Below are 20,931 nucleotides of genomic sequence, written 5' to 3'. Positions count from 1 at the left end.
CGGCCCGCGGGGCCGCGCTCGCTGCGCGCCGCTCCGCCCGGGAACCCCCGCACACCCCCGGCCCGGCACCCCCGGGCCCGGCAGCGCCGCGGCGTCCGCATCGCCCCCACACACACACACATCAGCATCCTCATCAGCACCCCCACATCATCTTCAGCACCCCCCAAACCTTATCAACACCCCCATCGTCATCAACACACCCCACAAGCTTATCAACATCCCCCAACCTTATCACCCCCAGTCTCATCACCCCCACACCCACACCTCCCCATCCTCATAATCACCCCCCTCCTCAACATCCCCCAACCTTATCAACACCCCCATCGTCATCAACACCCCCCCAAACTTATCAACATCCTTCCAGCCTCATCACCCCAGCCCCATCAACCCCACACCCACAGCTCTCCATCCTTATCATCATCCCCCCATCAACATCCCCCCAACCTTATCAATACCCCCAGCCCCATCACCCCAACACGCACACCTCCCCATCCTCATCAACATCCCCCCAACCTTATCATCACCCCCAACCCCATCACCCCCATCCCATCACCTTCCCATATCCCCATCCCACCCTTGCCCACACCCCCATCCTCATCAACACCCCCAACCTTATCAACACCCCCATCGCCATCAACACACCCCCCCAACCTTATCAACATCCCTCCAGCCTCATCACCCCCAGCCCCATCACCCCAACACCTCCCCATCCTCATCACTACCCCCCCTCCTCATCAACATCCCCCCAACCTTATCAATACCCCCAGCCCCATCACCCCAACACTCACACCTCCCCATCCTCCTCAACACCCCCATCACCATCAACACACCCCTCCAAGCTTATCAACATCCCCCCAACCTTATCATCACCCCTGGCCCCATCACTCCCACACCTCCCCATCCTCATCATCACCCCCCTCATCATTCCCCCAACATTATCATCACCCCCAACCCCATCACCCCCAGCCCATCACCTTCCCATATCCCCATGCCCCCCTTGCCCACACCCTCATCCTCCTCAACACCCTCATACCTTATCAACACCCCCATCCTCTCAACACCCCCCTACTTTATCAATCCTCATCACCCCCAGCCCCCAGCCCCAGCACTTTCCCTCCATCCCCCATCTCATCCTCATCAGCACCCCCATTCTCATCACCACCCATTCCCTATCCCCATCCACCCCATGCCCCAAACCCCCACATCACCACCCCCCCATCCCCATCCCCCATCCCCACAGCTCCTCATCCTCATAGGAATTCCCCCATTCCCATCCCATCCCATCCCCATCCCCCCATGCTCATCCCGGTCCCTCTGATCCCCAGAATGGGACAGGAGGGGAGCACCAGGGGGGAAGGGGGCAGGGAGGATGAGGGGGATTGAAATGGGGGTCTGGGGTAATGGGAGCGGCTGGAAATGGGGGTCTGGGATAATGGGGGTGGAAATGGGGATCTGGGATAATTAGGGGGTCTGGGGCAATGGGGAGTAAATGAAGAAGGGGGGGCTTGGACATTGGGGGGCTGGTGCAATAGGGGGACCTGGGGAAATGAGAGGGGATTGGAAATGGAGGGCTGGGGTATTGGGGGAAAATGGGGGCTGGGGAATGTGGGGGACCTGAGGTAATGGGAGAAAATGGGGCATTGTGGGGGCTGGGGCAGAGAGGGAGAATGGAAATGGGGGGCTCTGGGGAAATGGGAAGGTCTAGGGCACTGGGGGGGGGTTAGGGCATTGGAGGGGCCTGGGGTGTTTGGGGGTGTCTGGAGAAATGGGGGGATCTGGGGCAATGGAGGATCTGGGGCATTGGAGTGGTGTGGGGCATTTGGGGGTGTCTGGGACATTGGGGGATCTGGGGTACTGGGGGGGATCTGGGGCATTGGAGGGGTCTGGGGCACTGGGATGGGCATTGGAGGGGTCTGGGGCACTGGAGGGGTCTGGGGCATTTGGGGATCTGGGGCACTGGGGGGGTCTGGGGCATTGGAGGGGTCTGGGGCACTGGAGGGGTCTGGGGCTGGAGGGGTTGGGCCATTTGGGATCTGGGGCACTGTCTGGAGTGTTTTGGGGGTGTCTGGGGCATTGGGGGATCTGGGGCATTGGAGGGGTCTGGGGCATTTGGGGATCTGGGGCACTGGGAGGGATCTGGGACATTGGAGGGGTCTGGGGTGTTTGGGGGTGTCTGGGGCATTGGAGGGTCTGGGGCAGTGGAGGGGTCTGGGGCATTTGGGGATCTGGGGCACTGGGAGGGATCTGGGGCATTGGAGGGGTCTGGGGTGTTTGGGGGTGTCTGGGGCATTGGGGGATCTGGGGCACTGGGGATTCCTGCTCTGGGGCAATGGAGGCCAAGCCTGGCCAACACTCGGGAATTATTCTGGAGACACAGAGCCAGGATGATGCTCCCAGAGCCTTCACCTGCTCCAGGCACAGCGTCCTCAGAGCTGTGACCTCCCTGCCTCTGGATGTGTGACTTCATTCCCAGCTGGCATCCCCATGGCAGTCCCTCCCAGCTCTGGGGAGCACAAGCCAAATTCCCAATGGCTTTATCTGTGCCACAGTGGTCAACTCCCTCCGAGTTGGCATGTGGCTAAAAAAAAAGCTGGAAATCTGCTGGGTTTTGCCTTTTTTTTTTCAAATTTTTAAATCAAGACTTTTAATTTCCAGGCTGACCCCTGAGATGGGATGTCCCTTTTCTGTCCTGTCCCCAAGGCTGGCTGTGAAGGGAGCTCAGAGGGACCCCCGGGGTGGGAAATGACATCAAATACTGCCAGGGATGGGATGGGATGGGATGGGATGGGATGGGATGGGAAGGGAAGGGAAATATGAAATAAATTGCAATCAGGGAGACTGCACTGGGATAAAAGCACCCATCCCAAAAGCCTGCAGCTGCAGGGATTTTGGGTGTTCACCAAACCTCATCCTTCCCAAAAATCCCTCCAGCAGCCTGTGGGATAGCTCCCATGCTTGGAGCTGGCCATGGTCTGAGAGGTGGATGAACATTCTAGACATTGGGAATGGCACAATAGGTCCATATAAAACATATCTGCTAATATTTTAATTGACTTCTGTGGGTTTTCTCCATGAGAAAAGGGTTTGGAGTGACTCAGAGTCTCTAAACTGGGTTAATGTTCCCTCAGTGCCAAAGGTGCTCTTCCAGGCACGACATCCTGCTGGGAATGGAGAGGGAATGCCCTGGCATGGCCACTCCACCCTGGCAACCCAACACCACTGCACCACACCAGGGGTTTCCCGCCTCATTCTCCCAAAACCCCCCCACGAGGGTTCATTGCTCCAGCTCGGGGTGAGCTGCTCCACAGGAGCCTTTGGGTATCAGCACTGGGATTTCCTGGTTATTACTATGGCAAAGAACTTCTTCAGCTCACATGGGGTGGGGGCATCCCCGGGATTTCAGCTCTCAGGGAGCACTTGTTTAATCCTCTGTGGAAGAGCATCTCTGTCCCATCACCTCTGTCCTGTCATCCCTGTCACCATCATCCATGCCACCGTCATCTCTGTCCCATCACCTCTGTCCTGTCATCCCTGTCACCATCATCCATGCCACCATCATCCCTGCCACCATCATCCCTGCCACTATCATCTCTGTCCTGTCATCCCTGTCACCATCATCCATGCCATCATCATCCCTGCCACCATCATCTCTGTCCCTTCAACCCTGTCACCATCATCCTTGTCCTCATCATCCCTGTCACCATCATCTCTGTCCCATCACCCCTGTCCTGTCATCCCTGTCACCATCATCTCTGGCATCATCACCTCTGTCATCATCCCTGTCACCATCATCCATGCCACCATCATCCCTGTCACCATCATCTCTGTCCCATCACCTCTGTCCAGTCATCCCTGTCACCATCATCCCTGTGCCCATCATCTCTGTCCCATCACCTCTGTCATCATCTCTGTGCCCCTGTCACCATCAACCCTGTCACCATCATCCCTGTCACCATCATCTCTGTTGCCACCATCCTGTCCCATCATCCCTGTCCCATCAACCCTGTCACCACTTCTGTCACCATCATGCCTGCCCCATCATCTGTCTTCTCATCTCCATCACCATTATTCCTGTCACCATCCCCCTGTCCCATCATCCCTGTCCCATCATCCCTGTCCCATCACCTCTGTCCCATCACCTCTGTCCCATCATCCTTGTCCCCATCACCTCTGTCCCACCTTCCCCATCCCATCATCTCCATTCCATCACCTCTGTCCCATCATCCCTGTCCCCATCACCTCTGTCCTATCACCTCTGTCCCACCTTCCCTATCCCATCATCCCTGTCCCATCACCTCTGTCCCACCACCTCAGTCCCCTCATCCCCAGCCAGGAGGGAAATCAGAGCCATCCCAGGGGCACGCACCCATCAGTTTAACCCCATTAAACAACACCCCAAAGATTTTCCCTGCTCTGGAGCCTGGGATTTATTAATGATGGGGAAAACACCTGGAAAAATCCATGTAGGAGGACAAGAGCCTGCCCTAGGCGAGGGCAGATGCAGGGGGAGAGCAGCAGCTCTGGATCCAGGACGAGCAGGAAAATCCCAGCTCCCGGCTGTTCCCAGGTGCCCGGGAAGGACCTGGAGGCTCCGAAGGGAAGGGCCATCTGTCACGGCTGTCACATGCCCAGAGGGACAGCTGAGGCTGCTGAGCTCAGCCTCCAGCTCCTGCTTTCCTTTATGGGGCTGCAGGGGAAAAAAAGGGGGGAAAAACCCCAGGAAAGCAGCTGGCCTCCAGCAGATTTTTGGGGTTTTATAGGATCCAGCCTGGAGCTCTTGATGTTTTCTCTTCCCTTGTCAGCAATAGCATTTTTCTAGGGATTTTTTTGCCTGCCCTGTACCTCTACTTCGCAATGGATTGCTCCCCATCCTCACTCCACCTGTGTTTTCCAAGCCAGTGCCTCTCACTCCTGCCTGCTTTCCTTTCTGGGATCAGAGCAGCACTGGAGCATCACTCCAACAGCCTGGGCTGATTCTGCCCTCTAAGCTCCTTCTCTAAAGGAGGCTCCAGGGCTTTTCCAGAAGCACTGGGAAGCAGCAGGGACAGGGATAAAGGTGCTTCTTGCTGGCAGCCACCTCTGGAATTTGCTGCTCCTGTCACACTGGGAGGATCCCAGATCTTCTCTCCTCAATTATCTCTGCACCCAAAGGTGCCCCTCTCATCCCATCAGTGTTCCAGGGGCAGGTGCACTGTGCTTTCCCAAAACCTTGATCCAGCAATTCCTGCTGCCGTGATTTCCCCAGGATCGCCGGCATCCCCCTGCTCTGGTGAGCACCAGCACCGTGCTCTTCCCACAATCACAGAATCATGGAATGCCTTGGGTTGGAAGGGACCTTAAAGGTCACCTCGCTCCACGCCCTGCCATGGGCAGGGACAGCAGCATGGGGGGATTCTCCCTCTCCACTCAGGTGAGATCCCAGTGGGAACACTGGGGCACAGCACAGCAGGGACCTGGAGCTGCTGGAGAGAGCCCAGAGGAGGCCATGGGGATGCTGCAAGGGCTGGAGCCAGGCTGGGAGAGCTGGGGGTGCTCACCTGGAGAGGAGAAGGCTCCAGGGAGAGCTCAGAGCCCCTGGCAGGGCCTAAAGGGGCTCCAGGAGAGCTGGAGAGGGACTGGGGACAAGGGATGGAGGCACAGGACACAGGGAATGGCTCCCAGTGCCAGAGGGCAGGGCTGGGTGGGATATTGGGAATTAGGAATTGTTCCCTGTGAGGGTGGGCAGGCCCTGGCACAGGGTGCCCAGAGCAGCTGGGGCTGCCCCTGGATCCCTGGCAGTGCCCAAGGCCAGGCTGGACACTGGGGCTGGGAGCACCTGGGACAGTGGGAGGTGTCCCTGCCATGGCAGGGGTGGCACTGGATGATCCTGTGGGAATCTCTGTGGCTTTCAGGCCACCCATCCCTCTGCTCTGGAGCCAGGCTGGGAGAGCTGGGGTGCTCACCTGGAGAGGAGAAGGCTCCAGGGAGAGCTCAGAGCCCCTTGCAGGGCCTGAAGGGGCTCCAGGAGAGCTGGAGAGGGACTGGGGACAAGGGATGGAGGGACAGGACACAGGGAATGGCTTCCACTGCCAGAGGGCAGGGCTGGATGGGATATTGGGCAGGGATTGTTGCCTGGCAGGGTGGGGAGGGGCTGGCTGGCATTCCCAGCGCAGTTACCCCGGCATCCCGGGATTCGGGCAGGGGCCGGGATTTCCCCGCCCGTCCCCTCAGGCCGGCCCCGCCCCGCAGCTCTCGCGCGCTTGGCGGCGCTCTCGCGAGACTTCCCAAGATGGCGCCGGCGGGCAGCGCGAACCTGCCGTGGTACGGCCGGGAGCGGGGGGATACCGGGATAACGGGATACCGGGATAACGCGGCGGGAGCTGCCCCGGGGCTCACTCCCCTCTCCTTTCCTTCCCCGCTGCAGGGTGGAGAAGTACCGTCCGCAGGCGCTGTCCGAGCTGGTGTCTCACCGGGACATCCTCAGCACCGGTAGTTAATCCCTCCCCCCCGCGCGGTGACCCCCCCGCCGGTCCGGCTGTCCCCCAGCTCCGTTATCCCGCTGTTATCCCGTTGTTATCCCGTTGTTATCCCATTATCCCGTTATCCCGCAGTGCAGCGCTTCATCAGCGAGGACCGGCTGCCCCATCTGCTCCTCTATGGGCCGCCCGGTACCGGGAAGACATCGACCATCCTGGCCTGTGCCCGGCAGCTCTACCGGGAACGGGAGTTCGGCTCCATGGTGCTGGAGGTGAGCGGGAGCACGGTGGGATGGGGTGGGATGGGATTCATGGGATGGGATGGGATCCATGGGATGGGATGGGATGGGATCCATGGGATGGGATGAGGTTGTATGGGATCCATGGGATGGGATGGGGTGGGATCCATGGAGTGGGATGGGATGGGATGGGATGGGATGGGGTGGGATCCATGGGATGGGATGGGATGGGATCCATGGAGTGGGATGGGATGGGATGGGGTGGGATCCATGGGATGGGAGCCATGGAATGGGATGGGGTGGGACCATGGGGTGGGATGGGATGGGATGGGATCCATGAGATGGGATCCATGGGATGGGATGGGATCCATGGGATGGGATGGGGTGGGATGGAATGGGATGCAGGGATGTGGATCCACACCATTCCCTTCCAGCTCAACGCCTCCGATGACCGGGGCATCGACATCGTCCGAGGGCCCATCCTGAGCTTTGCCAGCACCAGGACCATCTTTAAGTACGTGGTGGGTCTGTGCTTCCCAAAGTTCCCTATCTCTTTGGCACCCTCCTGTCCTGGCACTTGGATGGGAAGGGGATTTGGGAGGGCAGGAACATGCCCAGCAAGCAGGGAGGGTGAAAATGCAAGAAAGGCTTCCCAGGAACAAACATCCCAGCTCCCCATTCTGCAGCACCAAACGTCCCTTTTCCTAGGAAAGGCTTCAAGCTGGTCATCCTGGATGAAGCCGATGCCATGACCCAGGATGCTCAGAACGCCCTGAGGAGAGGTGAGGGGCACTGGGAATCCCACACCGTGGGAATCGCACACTGTGGGCAGCCATGGCCTCATCCAGCCTGGCACAGGACGAGGCAGCCCAAGGACCCTCCTCCCCTCCCTCCTTTTTGCAGTGATCGAGAAGTTCACAGAGAACACCCGGTTCTGCCTCATCTGCAACTACCTCTCCAAGATCATTCCCGCCCTGCAGTCCCGCTGCACCCGCTTCCGCTTCGGGCCCCTGACCCCCGAGCTGATGGTGCCGCGGCTCCAGCACGTCATCCAGGAGGAGGGGTGAGTGGGGATCCCCCCTCTGCCCCATTCCCTGCCAGGGAGGAGCAGCAGGCTGGATTCCCATGGTTCCACTTGCCCGGGTGTTGTTTTCCAGGGTGGACGTGACCGAGGACGGGATGAAGGCTCTGGTGACCCTCTCGAGCGGGGACATGCGCAGGGCCCTCAATATCTTGCAGGTGGGACTGTGGCCATCAGCCCCTGGCCAGCTGAGCTGGAGGGGCTTCTTCATCCTTCCCGTTCCCTCCTCTTCCTCAGAGCACCTCCATGGCCTTTGGGAAGGTGACAGAGGAGAACGTTTACACCTGCACGGGACATCCCCTCAAGTCTGACATCGCCAACATCCTCGACTGGATGCTGAACCAGGATTTTTCCACTGCCTACCGCAGTATCCTCTATCCTGGGGGTTATTCCCAGCTGGGATAAATCCTGCTCCTCCCCAGGGACCTCTGTGGCCTCTGGGGGTGGGTGCTGCTCGCTGGGGAGGCTCTTGGGATTGCTGTAAAGATGAGCAGTGGGATGTGGCAGGGAAACGCCTGGAAGCAAGGCCTTGACTCGCTCTCATCCCAGAAATCATGGAGCTGAAGACGCTGAAGGGCCTGGCCCTGCAGGACATCCTCACTGAGATCCATCTCTTCGTGCACAGAGGTGGGGAAAGGCTCCAGATGATCCTGGAGAGGCCAAACTCCCCCCTGCCCTTCACTGAGTGTTCCCTTCTCTCCACAGTCGACTTTCCCCCCTCCATCCGCATCCAGCTGCTGATCAAGCTGGCAGACATCGAGTAAGTGACCCTGGGGTGGCTCCTGGTGGTCACTGGGCACTGCTGGCACACAGCCCGTGGCTTTGGGGGCACCCACAGTGATGGAAACCCCCACATTTTCCCTTGGCCCTCTCCAGGTACCGCCTGGCTGCTGGCACCAGCGAGAAGATCCAGCTGAGCTCCCTCATTGCTGCCTTCCAGGTCACCAGGGACCTGGTGGTGGCTGAAGCCTGATCCTGCCAGGTGGATCTGCTGCTGGATTTGGGAAGGACCATCATCCCCATGCCTGGAGCTGCTTTCTGCAGCTTCCCAGATCCTTTTTGGAAGCCTTGAGTGCACAATCAGGGTAAAAAGGCTGTTAAAAAGTAGCATTATTCCCAATGGGAAAATACAGGTGCCTCCAAAGCCCAGCAGGTTGCACTGGTCTTTGCTTTCCCTCCTGAAAGGAGCTGGGGGTTAGGGGTGCACCAGCTTTCTGTGTTCAGCTGTTCCCAAGGGAAAAACAACATCCTGGCGATGTTTGGAGGAGAATTCCCTCCACAAAGTCTGCCAGCACACAAGGGAACGTGCTGTTGCTCCAGCCACCAGCTAAGCTGGAGGATGGGGACAAACAAAACACTTCTGCATGCTCAGCATGTCTGGGAATTTGGCTGATTGAGTGCCACGCTCCAGCACGGAGAGAAAACAACAGAGGAATGGGAGCAGGGGGTGGAGTGAAGCCACCTCTCCCCACAGATGGACACCCCTGCCACCCCTCCCTGGCAGCCAGGGCGGTGCCAGGCACTCCCAGGTCACCTGAGCGAGCCAGGAGGGAAATCATGAGGAATCAATTTTTATTTATTGAGACCTGCTCGGGCTTGTCCCACTCCTGCCCACGCTCCAGCGGGATGGAGGGACATTCCCAGGGGGGTGTTTTGGGGGGGGTTCACCCCATATTTGTGCAGGTGACAACAGCTCTGCTCCCACAGCAGCTGTTCCACCATCATCCCACACCATTGCACTCAGAAGCAGAAGCACCTGACCCAACCCAGCAGGCAGCAGGGGACAGGGGGAACCTGTGTCCCACCCGTGTCCCCTGCGGGGCCACCACAGCTCTCTGTGTGGGATTTTGCTGGGTTTTTGTATTATGACACCAAAAAAAGCCCTCCACAGCCCCAAAACCACGGAGCAGCAGCGCTCCTGGCTCGCGGCTCGGCGTTCCTGCGGCGCCGCCGGCCCGGGCCGAGCCCCAGGGCTCACCTCCGTGCCTCTGCTCTCCCTGCTGCCTTAAAAAGTCCTGTAAGTGAGGAATTCCTTCAGCTTCCTGGGAATGGGCAGCGCCAGCACCTGGTAGGTTGTGAGGAAGGTGCGCAGGGCTTTGCGGCACAAGTGCTTGAGCGACGAGAGGACCCTCGGGGCTGTCCAGAACTGCACGTGGCCATCCCTGGTCCTGCAATGGGATCCAAACAACCCTGAGCTCAGGGCAGAGGGGACACGAGGAATTCCAGCTGTCCCCAAATATTCCCAAGCTTGCCAGGAGCATGTGTTCCCCAGCCCAGGAAAACTATGCCCAGGGAAGCCCAGAATTTGCTGAGCTGCAGGAGGAAGGAGGAACCCTGTGTTTCTCCACCCTCTTCTCCTGTTTACTCACCCTGTGGCAATGAATCCTCCATGTGGGAAGTACATGCAGCACAGACCGTTGGTCATGGGGGCAAAGGCCACTGGAGACCGCAGCTCCAAGGCCCAGATCCTCAGGAGCCTGTAGAGAAAGTGAGAGGACACAGTGCAGTGCCTGCTGCCAAAATAAAGCCTCTGGGATCACCCAAAGACAGAAAAAAAGATTTGCTTCCCATAGGAGTGTTCCAGGGAGGACTGTCCCCTGCTGAGTGAGTGACATGCTGAGGGTGGCACAGCACCCAGGAGGACATGGACCTCAGCTCAGGGTGACAGGGCCATGACCCTGCTACCCCTTGTCACAGCCCAGCCATGGTGTTCCCGCAGGCCTGACCTTTCCACTTATTCCAGGAATTTGTGGGGAGCTGGAGCATTTATTCCCCACCTCCGGAGCTCCTGCTTCTTTCTGGTCTCCTCTGGGTCTCCACAGGGGTTCACTCACCTGTCATCTGCCACCGTGGCCAGGTACAGCCCCTCAGGGGAGAAGCAGACGGAGCGCAGGGAGCTGGTGTGGATTTCACTGCTGGAGTCCAGCGTGGAGTGCAATGGGACGTGGCTGTGGGTGGGGACAACATCCCAGCATCAGCTCTGAGCTGCCACCAGCCCCTTCCCCAGCTGAGGCTGGCAGAGCCACCAAACCTGGCAAGCCAGACCCCCATCCTGCCTCTGGAAGCAGAGGAGTGGTGATGGCTGTGCCCATTCAATGGGGAAAGCCACATCCAGCCCAAAAACCTCCCTGGCATTGCTCTGTCCTGTCCCCATGGTCCACACCACAGTGTAGATGTGGTGATGGCTGTGCCCATCCCATGGGGAAAGCCACATCCAGCCCTAAAATCCTCCCTGGCATTGCTCTGTCCTGTCCCCATGGTCCACACCACAGTGTAGATGTGGTGGCTGTGCCCATCCCATGGGGAAAGCCACATCCAGCCCAAAAACCCCCCTGGCATTGCTCTGTCCTGTCCCACAGTGTCCCACATCACAGTGTAGACATGGTGGCTGTGCCCATCCAGCAGGGAAAGCCACATCCAACCCTAAAATCCTCCCTGGCATTGGTGTGTCCCCTCCCAGGTGGTACCGCAGTGTCCTGAGCTGCTCCCCGGTGTAGGGGTCCCACATGATGACACAGGCGTCGTAGGACGCGGTGACAAGGAGCGCAGAGTCCGGGGAGAAGTCACAGGACACCACGCTGCTCTGGTGGCCCTCCAGCCTCCGGATGAGGGTGTAGGATCTCATGCTCCACAGCAGTGCCTGTGGGATTTGGGATGGGGATCAGGCTGGGAGCATCCCAAGGTTTAAACCACATGGGCTCTGCTCCCAGCTTCCAGCTCCTGAGGATCCTGGGCAGCATGGCCTGGCCCTTCTCCAGGGGGGTTTCTGGGGGCACAGAGGGCTGGATTCAGCAGGCACAGGGATGGCTCCCGTCCTGCAGGACTCACCGACTTCTCACCAGCAGCAGAGCAGAGCATGCTGCAGTCTGGGGAGATGGAGCAGCAGTACACCCACTGCACGTGGCCCGACAGCACCTGCACCTGCCGCCCTGGGGACAGCAGAAATATGTCACCAGAGGAGAACAGGACTCCTTGGCTCTGCTCTCCCTCCTTTTCCCCAGTGGGAATTCACATTGGGCTGGGGATTCCCTGGGTAAATCCCAAGGCAATGCCCTCCTGCATCTCCCAGGTTACACTCTGCCCCAGTCACATGGCTGTCTCCTTCTGCCTCAAATGTTGTCCCCTAAGGCCCCCTCCCACCACCTTCCCTCCCAAGATGGGTTTCTCCCCCTTCCCTGACCCAGCACAAGGATATCCCTGCACGTTCCTACCATCCCTGCTCAAGTCCCACACACGCAGGGTCTTGTCCCGTGAGGCCGACACGAGGATGGGGCTTCCATTAGGAGCGAAGCTCAGGTCCCTGACAACATCCTGGTGTCCCAAGAGGCTGAAGAGGAGGTGTCCTGCAGAGAGGAGCCAGGCTCAGTGCCATCCATCCACAGGGAATGAGGCAGAGCATTCATGCAGCCCTGCTTGGGACAGGGCAGGTATTGGGGAAGGGAAGAGATGGGACCTCCTTCCACAGGGGAACAAGGGGACAGCCAGCCTGAAACCACAACAGCGAGGGCTGCTCACCTGTCTGCACCTCCCACACCTTGATCTGCCCATTGTTGAGCCCGGTGGCCAGGACCAGGCAGGGAAGCCCCACGGCACAGGCAGGATCTGTGTCCCCATCCTCAGCTGCTGGCCAGGCACTGAAGGCCAGGCCCCACACGATCTGCCCACACTCCAGAGTCTTCTCCTTGGCTGCCCCACGGCTCCAGGTCTCCGCTTTGCCGCCCCGGCTCTTGCGCTCCGAGGTTTTGCAGCCGCTGGAGGGAGGCAGGGATGGGTGGAGTGTTCACCCCAAGATCCCCAGCTCCATGCACCCATCCTCACCCCACACTGGGCAACCCCTGGGATCAATCCAAGCTGGGGAATGAATGGATGGAGAGCAGCACTGGGAGGACTTGGGTGCTGGGGGTGAGGGCTGAAACACCCTGGGCTGAGCGCCCAGCAGGGGCAGCAGGAAAGGAGGGGGGGATTCTGGCCCTCTGCCCCACTCAGGTGAGACCCCTCCTGCAGAGCTGCCCCAGCCCTGGGGTTCCCAGCATCAGAAGGATATGGAGGTGATGGAGTGACATCACAGGAGGAGATGCTCCAAGTGCTGGAGCCAGGCTGGGAGAGCTGGGGGTGCTCACCTGGAGAGGAGAAGGCTCCAGGGAGAGCTCAGAGCCCCTTGCAGGGCCTAAAGGGGCTCCAGGAGAGCTGCAGAGGGACTGGGGACAAGGGATGGAGGGACAGGACACAGGGAATGGCTCCCAGTGCCAGAGGGCAGGGCTGGGATGGGATATTGGGAATTAGGAATTGTTCCCTGGCAGGGTGGGCAGGCCCTGGCACAGGGTGCCCAGAGCAGCTGGGGCTGTCCCTGGATCCCTGGCAGTGCCCAAGGCCAGGCTGGACTTTAGGGTCCCTTTTAACCCAACCCATTGCATGACTCCGCACTCACAGCTCGGCCTCCCCCAGGGGCCAGGGGATCAGCTTGACCACGCAGTGTCCCTGGGACCAGGCGAACCAGGCCCCGTCGGGGGAGAAGGCGACGCTCCAGGTCTCGCAGCTGGATTTCCAATCGTAGCGCTGGGGCCGGCCCGGCTTCAGCTCCGCCAGCAGCACCGGCTCCTCTGCGGCGGGACAGCCCCGTTACCCCCAGAGCCCCCCAAAGCCCCGTCACCCTCACAGCCCCCCGTGTCCCCGCCCGGCTCCCGCTCACCTCCGCTCGGCTTCATGGTGGCCCCGCCGCCCGCTCGGCCCCGCCGGGCCCGCCCGGCCCAGGGCGGCGGCGGCGGCGGAAGCGGCGGCGCGGGGAGGGAACCTGGAGCCGCCTCCTCCGGCCCCGCCGCCACCGGCACCGCCCCGCGACCGGCATGGGGCGGGAGAGGGCGGGAGAGGGCCTGGAACGGCCTCCATGAGGGAGAAACGGCGGGAACCGGGCCGGGGCCCGCCCGCCGGGCCCGGGGCAGCGACACCCTCAGGGACACACGCCGGGACACCTCCCGGCAGGGACACACACCGGGACACACACCGGGACACACACCGGCAGGGACACACACCGGGACACACACCGGGACACACACCGGCAGTGACACACACCGGGACACCTCCCGGCAGTGACAGCCTCGCAACACCCACACGGGGACACCCCCTGACAGTGACAGCCCCCAGAACCCACAAGGTGACACCCCTTGGCAATGACACCTCCCCAGCACTCACACCGGGACACCTCCCGGCTGTGACACCCTCAGGGACCCAACACCGTCACGGGGACACCCCCTGGCAGTGACATTCCCCCCCAACCCACACGGGGACACCCCCTGGCAGTGACAACCCCCGGGACCCACAGAGTGACACCCCCCACCAGTGACACCCCCCAGCAGTGACATCTCCTCCCTTAGCACTCACACAGGGAATTCCCCTGGCAGTGACACCCCCAGAACCCAGCACCCGCTGGGTGACACCCCCCAATTCAGCAGCCCCCAAAAATCAGCACCCCCATATTCATCCCCCTCCAGCAGCCCCCAAGGATCTGATTGAGCCCCCCAAGGAGCAGCACCCCATCATCAGCCCCCCAAGAGCCAGAGCCCCTCCTCTGACCCCTCCAGCACCCCCTGGGTGACACCCACCCTGGCAGCACCCACTGGGTGACACAGCTGGCCAGCACCCCAAATTCCGCAGCCCCTCCAAGCCCCCGCAGAGCTGGGGTGTCCCCCCTCGCCCCCCAGTGCCCCTCATCCTCTCTGGCTCAGGGTCCCTGGTGCAGGGAGCGGTGGGATTGGGGTGCTGCATCCACAGACACCCCAAGACCCGCTGGAGTCCCCCCGGTTGGGCTCAGGGTGTCCCCTCTGAGGACTGGGGTCACCCGGAGGTCCCTTGGGGGGGTCCCATGCACCTCCTTCCTCCCCTCATCCCCAAATCCAGCGTTCACCCATTCCCCCCCCCTACTCTGGCACTTTGGGGTCCAGACCGAACCCCCCATCCCTGTCACCCCTTGTGACATGACAGAAGCCCCTCACCACAGGTGCCACCGCTCTGCCGTGCCCCCGTGCCTCAGTTTCCCCGCCTCTCGGACGGAGGGTGGCTTTGCTGCCCGGTCGCTGGCTGGCGATGGGACCCCCGCGGTGGGCACTGTGCCCCCTTCCCCGCGCTCGCCCTCCGCCCTGTGCCTGCCTGGCGCAGGTGGGAGCGAAGCGGCAGCAAAAACAACCGAGGAGAGGAAAGAGGAAGAAGCGGCGGTGAGAAGCGGCGGCGGCGGCGGCGGAGGAGGAGGAGGAGGAGGAGGAGGAGGAGGAGGAGGAGGAGGAAGGGGGGTGGGCGGCAGCCCAGCGGCGCTTTGGGGGGCTCAGGGCACCCCTGGGCACCCATCGCAGCCCCGCGGGTGCCCACCCCGAAGTTTGAAGTTCGCCGGCATGGCCAAAACCGCCTGGCTGCGCTGCCGGGTGCTGGAGGGGAAGGACCTGCCCGCCAAGGACCTGTGAGTGGCTCGGGGGGGCTCAGCGCCCCCCTATTTCCCCCAGACCCACCGCGGGAGATGTGGCGGGGCGGGGGCTCTGGGTGCTCTGCCCTCCCTGGGTGTTCTCTCCGTACAGTTTTGGGGGTGTCTGCTTGCACTCATTACCCCCGAAGTGGGGGTCTGGGGTGTGCAGGCACTGCCAGCCCCCCATCCCCCAGGGGTGTATGAGCCCCCAGTCCCTTTAGCACCCCTTTCGTGCCCCCCACCCAGCAGGGTGGGCACAGAGGATCCCCCCAAGCCCGGGGGTGACACTGGGGGGGCGCAGCCCCTGCATCCCCACGCCTTTAGGGGTGTGGGGTGGTGAGTCGGCGGAGCTGGCAGTCCCGGGCACCCCCGGATGTGCCAGCTTGGCACCGGCGGCCGCTCCCAGGGCCGGGCAGCCGGGAGCGGGGCCGTGCCCCTGCCTCGGGGGGTTCTGCCCCCGAGGGCTGCCCCACGGCGGGGCTCTGGGCACAGCTGCACAATGATGGGGTGCCCGGTGCTGCTCCCAGCACCCCCAAACCCAGCTTGGGGCTGTCGTGGGGCTGCAGAGGGGGTCGGGGGGAGCCACTCCCACTTCCCGTCCTGTGGCAGGGACAGAGACTGGGGTCACGTCCCTCATCCGTCTCGGGGTCCCAGTCCTTGCACCTCCTGGGGATTTGGGGTTCCAGCAGCGCCCCAGGGCTGGCACCCCTAGGTGCTGCTCCAGCTGCCACAATCCAGCAGAAAGGGGCTTTGCAGGGAGCCGGGCGGATGGTCCCTGGATCCGTCCCTCATCCCTCCCTCCTGTTCTCCCGGTGGAAAGAGCCAGACCGGTGTCACCCTGGCACCGTGGGGTGTCACAGAGCCTCGGGCTGGGCTGTGCTGCTGGACACACAGCGGTGCCCGTGGGTGGGTGGCACAGGGACACTGCCATGCCTCGAGGTGACCCACCGCAGGTCCCTCAGCTCAAGGAGAAAAGGGGATATCCCCATCCCGGGTTCAGCAGGGCCAGGCTGAGACCGAGCAGCTCAGCTCAGCCCCCGGGGCTGATGCCTCACTGCTGGGGTCTGAGGCCCCCAGGATGGGGGGGATTCCCGGGTGGGGGCTGACCCTGGGCACCCCCATCCCCTGCCCAGCTCTGGCTCCAGCGATCCCTACTGTGGGGTCAAGGTGGACAACGAGGTGGTGGCCAGGTACAGGGACACTGTCCCACACTGCGAGGGGACACACAGGAGGGGGGATCCTCCCTGGGGGGACAGCCACCCCTGCCATCCTGACAGGGCGGCCACGGTGTGGAAGAGCCTGAACCCTTTTTGGGGTGAGGAAATCACGCTGCTTCTGCCCCGTGGATTCCACAGCCGCGTGTGAGCGTGCACAGGGACACACGCACGGTGACACACACACGGTGACACACGCACACAGCTGACAGATGGAGCAGCCAGCAGAGGCAGCATCCCGCTGCCATGGCAACCAAAGCGGCTACCAAGGCAACAGGATGGCCATGGGGACAGGGTGGCCATGGGGACAGCCAGGAGGGATGGCAGCACCGCACTAGGGACTGGAGGAGGAAGGGCTCCCTGGAAATGGGGACACGATCTCCCCAGCATGCCCTGGCTCCTGCGGGCTGCCCCATGTGCACAGGCGAGCTGGCACAAAGCGGGCACGTGGGGCTGCAGGGACCGTGACGGTGGGGACAAACCCTGCTGACCCCACGTCCTCACAGCGACCTGGTCCCCTCGGGACGCCTCGGGCGCCTCGGACCCCTTTGGCCGGGTGTCGTGCTGCGGGCACACGCTGGGGACAGCCGTGAGTCACTGCGGGCTGCTGGGTGTGGCACCGGGTCCCGCACGGAGCCAGGAGGCTCGGGCACCCTCGGGCACCGTCGGGCACCATTGGAGACACCAGTCCCGGTGCCCCGCAGGTGGTGAAGAAAACGCGGCTCCCGAGCTGGGATGAGGTGCTGGAGTTCGAGCTGCCGGAGGGGGAGCTGGGAGAGGCCGTGCTGAGCGTGGAGCTTTGGGACTGGGACATCGTGGGCAAGAACGACTCCCTGGGGCGGGTGAGGAGCTCGGGGCACACCCCAATGGGGCCTGGGGGCGCCTCTGCACCCCTCGGTGCGGGGTCTGGGTGACCACGGGTTAGGACCCACCGGGATGGGGGCAGTGCCACGTGCAGACCCTGCGTGTCCTGGGCTGTGCCCCAAGGGAGGTGTGGCACAGGGGACTGGCACATGTCCCCTCACCCATCCAGACCCTGCGTGTCCTGGGCTGTGCCCCAAGGGAGGTGTGGCACAAGGGACTGGCACATGTCCCCTCACCCATCCAGACCCTGCGTGTCCTGGGCTGTGCCCCAAGGGAGGTGCGGCACAAGGGACTGGCACATGTCCCCTCACCCATCCAGACCCTGCCTGTGTCCCCCAGGTCGAGTTTTTCTTGGACACCCTCTGCCCGGGCCTCACCAGGGGCTGGTTCCATCTCCTGCCCCTCCCCAGCACCACCGGGGACCACGGGTGATGCAGGCAGAGGGGACAGGGGGTTGTGACCAGGGCAGCACGAGGTGGCCCCCATGGAGGGCACAGGACCCACGTGAGCCCCTGTGTCACTGCAGGGGACAGCTGGGTGCCCTGAGGCTGGCAGTGAGGCTGCTGGAGGACACAGTCCTGCCCTCCCACCACTACCAGCCCCTCATCCAGCTCCTCACCGAGCCCATCCTCTGCCCGGCCCAGGTGGGTGCTGGGGCTGCGGGGAACTTTGGGGTGACCACCCCAGTGTGGAGGCCCTGCTGTGCCCACCCTGCCCTCCCCACAGTCCCCTGAGGGCACAGCCCTGGCTGTCCTGGAGGAGGTGACCTCAGGGGAGAGCCAGCAGGACGTGGCCTCCAAGTTGGTGAAGCTCTTCTCGGGCCAAGGGCTGGCTGTGCTCCTCCTGGACTACCTCACCAGCCACGAGCTGGCCAGGACCAGTAAGTGCCCAGGGCCACCTCAAGAAACCCCAAGCCAGATTGCTCCAGATGACCATGGAGAAAGAGTGAGGACACCAAGGGAGAGGCAGGAAAGGTGCCACGTGTCCCTGGGGCTGGGCACACCAGAGACAGCTGGGATGTCACCCTGTGCCCACCCTGCCACAGCCTCTGTGCTCTTCCAGCTGATCCCAACACCCTGCTCCGCTCCAACTCACTGGCCTCCAAATCCACGGAGCAGTTCATGAAGGTGAGCACGGGAAGGGACACCTCCATGATGTTCCAGCAGGGCATTTGGGGTCAAGCACAGTGCCTTCCCACCCCTTGCAGGTGGTGGGGCTGCCCTACCTGCACGAGCTCCTGAAGCCAGTGCTGAACCGCATCTTTGAGGAGAAGAAACATGTGGAGCTGGACCCCGGCAAGATGGAGCTGAGCCGGGGCAGGTGGGCACAGGTGGATGTCTGGGAGGGGCACGGGCACCTGGCATGTCCCTGTGTCCCCTGCAGGAAGGGGCCACTTCTGGCCAGCTCAGTGCCCCCGTTCCTGGTGTCCCTGACCCAGAGTATCCCCACAGAAGGATCTCCTTCAGGGGGTCCCTGTCGGAGGCACAGGTGCAGGAGAGCAGCCTGGAGCTGCTGAAGGGCTACCTGGGGGACATCGTCCATGCCATCGTGGGCTTGGTGGACAAGTGTCCCCTCCCCATGAGGGTGGCATTCCAGCAGCTCCGCAGGCGGGTGGAGCAGCGATTCCCCTCGGCACAGCACGAGGTGGGACCCACGGCGGGGCTGGGGGTCTGCCCAGCCCCAGGAGCACCACGCCAAGCTCTGAGCTGTGCCTGTCCCCTGGGCTGTGCCTGTCCCCTGAGCTGTCCCTGTCCCCCGGGCTGTGCCTGTCCCCTGAGCTGTGCCTGTCCCCTGGGCTGTCCCTGTCCCCATCCAGGAGGTGCGGTACTTCTCCATCATGGGTTCCTCTTCCTTCACTTCTTCGCTCCCACTGTGCTCACCCCGAAGCTCTTCGGGCTGCGGGAGCAGTGCACAGAGCCCGGCACCGGCCCCACGCTCCTGCTGCTCGCCAAGGTGGGGACAGCACGGGGACACCACGGAGGGGAGGGACACCGGGGAAGGGTGGGGACATCAGGGAGGGATGGGGACACTGCAGAGAGATAGGGACACCAGGGAGGTATGGGGACATTGGGGAGGGATGGGGACATTGGGGAGGGATGGGGACCCCAGGGAGGGATGGGGACACCAGGGAGAGGTGGGGACACTAGGGAAGGATGAGGACACCAGGGAAGGATGGGGACATTGGGGAAGGGTGGGGACACCGGGGAGAAATGGGGACATTGGGGAAGGGTGGGGACACGAGGGAAGGGTGGGGACCTTGGAGAATGATGGGGACCTTGGAGAGAGATGGGGACACCAGGGAGGGGTGGGGACATTGGGGAGGTGTGCCCCGTCCCTGCTGTCCCCTCAGAGCGCCCCGGAGCTGTGGCAGTGGCTGTGGGCGCTGTGCCAGGCCACCAGTGCCAACCGGGACATGCTGCCCACGTTCCACCCCGGCACCTTCCACCCGTGCCGCTAGGACTGGGGGTGCCCTGGCCTCGGCGTGCCCGCCAGGGGGGTGTGGCTGTCGCCGTGTCCCCACTCTGTGCTTGGCAGTGCCCGGGTGCAGCCGTGCCCACGGCCCGCGGTGGCAGCGCAGAGCCTCTGCGGGCACCTGCGGTGAGCACGGGGACTTTGGGGCGCTGGTGGGCAGTGGGGGAAGCTGCTGAGGGTCCCTGTGCCACAGGCTGGTGGGGTTTGGGGGTCCTGAGGGTGAATATGGGGGCCTGAGTGTCCTTTAGGGGGTGGTGGGCACGGTGGCAGCGTGCGGAGGGTCCTTGTCCCCAAGGACAGTGGGAATCGGGGGTCCTGAGGTCCTTTGGGTGCTGACAGCCATGGTGGCACCCTGCCGTGGGTCCCTTCCTGCAGGGTGGTGGCAACCAGGGGTCCAGAGGGCGGCACAGGGGTCCGGGGGGCAGAGTGGGGGTGTCCTGAGGTCCCTGTCCCCCAGCACGGTGGGGGCTGGGGGTGCCGGGGTCCTTTGGGTGCTGGAGGGCGGGGGGTGTCCTGAGGGTCCCTGTCCTGCAGGGCAGCGCTGGCCGGGGGTCCCGAGGGCAGCGCGGTGGCCGGGCCCCCCTGCCCGGGCCAGGCAGGTATGGGAGCCCCGGGGGCACCGGGGGGACATGGGGACCCGGGGTGGGGGCTGGCACAGGCTGGCACAGCCCTGCGGGCACCACAGGGCACTGCTCCGGCTCCCTCCGCGAGGGGACAGCAGACACACGCGGACACGGGGACACGGGGACACACGCAGTCCGGGGGGCTGGCGGGTGCTGGGGCACGGGACGGGGGATGTGAGGGGACGGGGGGACCGGGAAGGGCTGTGGGGACACCACGGGTGGGTGTCGGGGGTGGACGCGGGGCTGTGGGGGGGAAATGCCCGCGGGACTGGCAGGGGGGTGGGTGGCACTGGTGGCATTGACCCCACCCTGGCGTGCAGCGGGACCCGCTGGGGACAGGCTGCAGGAGGTGCTGCGAGACCTGCACATCGCCCACGACGCCTTCGCCCGCCGCGACGAGACCCCGGAGCCACCCCCAGGTCCCCTCCCTGTCCCCAAGCCCCGGCGCGCCCCAGCGTCCCCCCCTCAGGCCAGCCCGGGGGGGCACAGAGGGGACGCGGGGCCAGCAGCCCGGCACGGGGTGTATTCTGTAA

At 62.9% G+C, this 20,931-nt stretch overlaps 3 protein-coding genes across 4 annotated transcripts; 2 read left to right on the top strand and 1 right to left on the bottom strand.

Annotated features, from left to right (window-relative positions):
- The first annotated feature begins 6,224 nt into the window (after positions 1-6,224).
- RFC5 (replication factor C subunit 5) lies at positions 6,225-8,924 on the top strand. 2 transcript variants are annotated; one of them, XM_030959110.1, is made up of 11 exons: positions 6,225-6,300; positions 6,404-6,468; positions 6,591-6,727; positions 7,129-7,208; positions 7,403-7,476; positions 7,598-7,757; positions 7,852-7,933; positions 8,013-8,142; positions 8,325-8,402; positions 8,481-8,535; positions 8,652-8,924. In XM_030959110.1, exons 1-11 carry the CDS (start codon positions 6,269-6,271, stop codon positions 8,746-8,748), a joined length of 990 nt encoding a protein of 329 aa, XP_030814970.1. In that variant the 5' UTR covers positions 6,225-6,268; the 3' UTR covers positions 8,749-8,924. The 2 variants fall into 2 exon arrangements, with proteins under 2 accessions (XP_030814970.1, XP_030814969.1); XM_030959109.1 differs by having other exon boundaries at positions 8,325-8,535.
- Positions 8,925-9,330: 406 nt separating this feature from the next.
- Positions 9,331-13,569, bottom strand: WSB2 (WD repeat and SOCS box containing 2). The gene is made up of 9 exons (XM_030959108.1): positions 13,465-13,569; positions 13,204-13,375; positions 12,291-12,526; positions 11,987-12,118; positions 11,604-11,704; positions 11,243-11,415; positions 10,610-10,723; positions 10,145-10,252; positions 9,331-9,943 (listed from the first exon to the last, which is right to left on the bottom strand). Exons 1-9 carry the CDS (start codon positions 13,478-13,480, stop codon positions 9,781-9,783), a joined length of 1,215 nt encoding a protein of 404 aa, XP_030814968.1. The 5' UTR covers positions 13,481-13,569; the 3' UTR covers positions 9,331-9,780.
- Positions 13,570-15,157: 1,588 nt separating this feature from the next.
- LOC115909618 (rasGAP-activating-like protein 1) lies at positions 15,158-20,931 on the top strand. The gene is given in 17 exon segments (XM_030959100.1): positions 15,158-15,222; positions 16,359-16,415; positions 16,503-16,582; positions 16,946-17,028; positions 17,144-17,281; positions 17,643-17,731; positions 17,830-17,947; positions 18,030-18,183; positions 18,366-18,430; positions 18,511-18,623; positions 18,755-18,947; positions 19,120-19,138; positions 19,141-19,256; positions 19,626-19,901; positions 20,310-20,374; positions 20,738-20,846; positions 20,848-20,931. Coding segments are annotated over 17 exon segments (1,824 nt in total).

Source organism: Camarhynchus parvulus, chromosome 15 (assembly GCF_901933205.1).
Source record: "Camarhynchus parvulus chromosome 15, STF_HiC, whole genome shotgun sequence".
NCBI lineage: Eukaryota > Metazoa > Chordata > Aves > Passeriformes > Thraupidae > Camarhynchus > Camarhynchus parvulus.
Note: the sequence above shows the minus strand (reverse complement) of the source record. Positions and strands in the feature narration are given on the sequence as shown.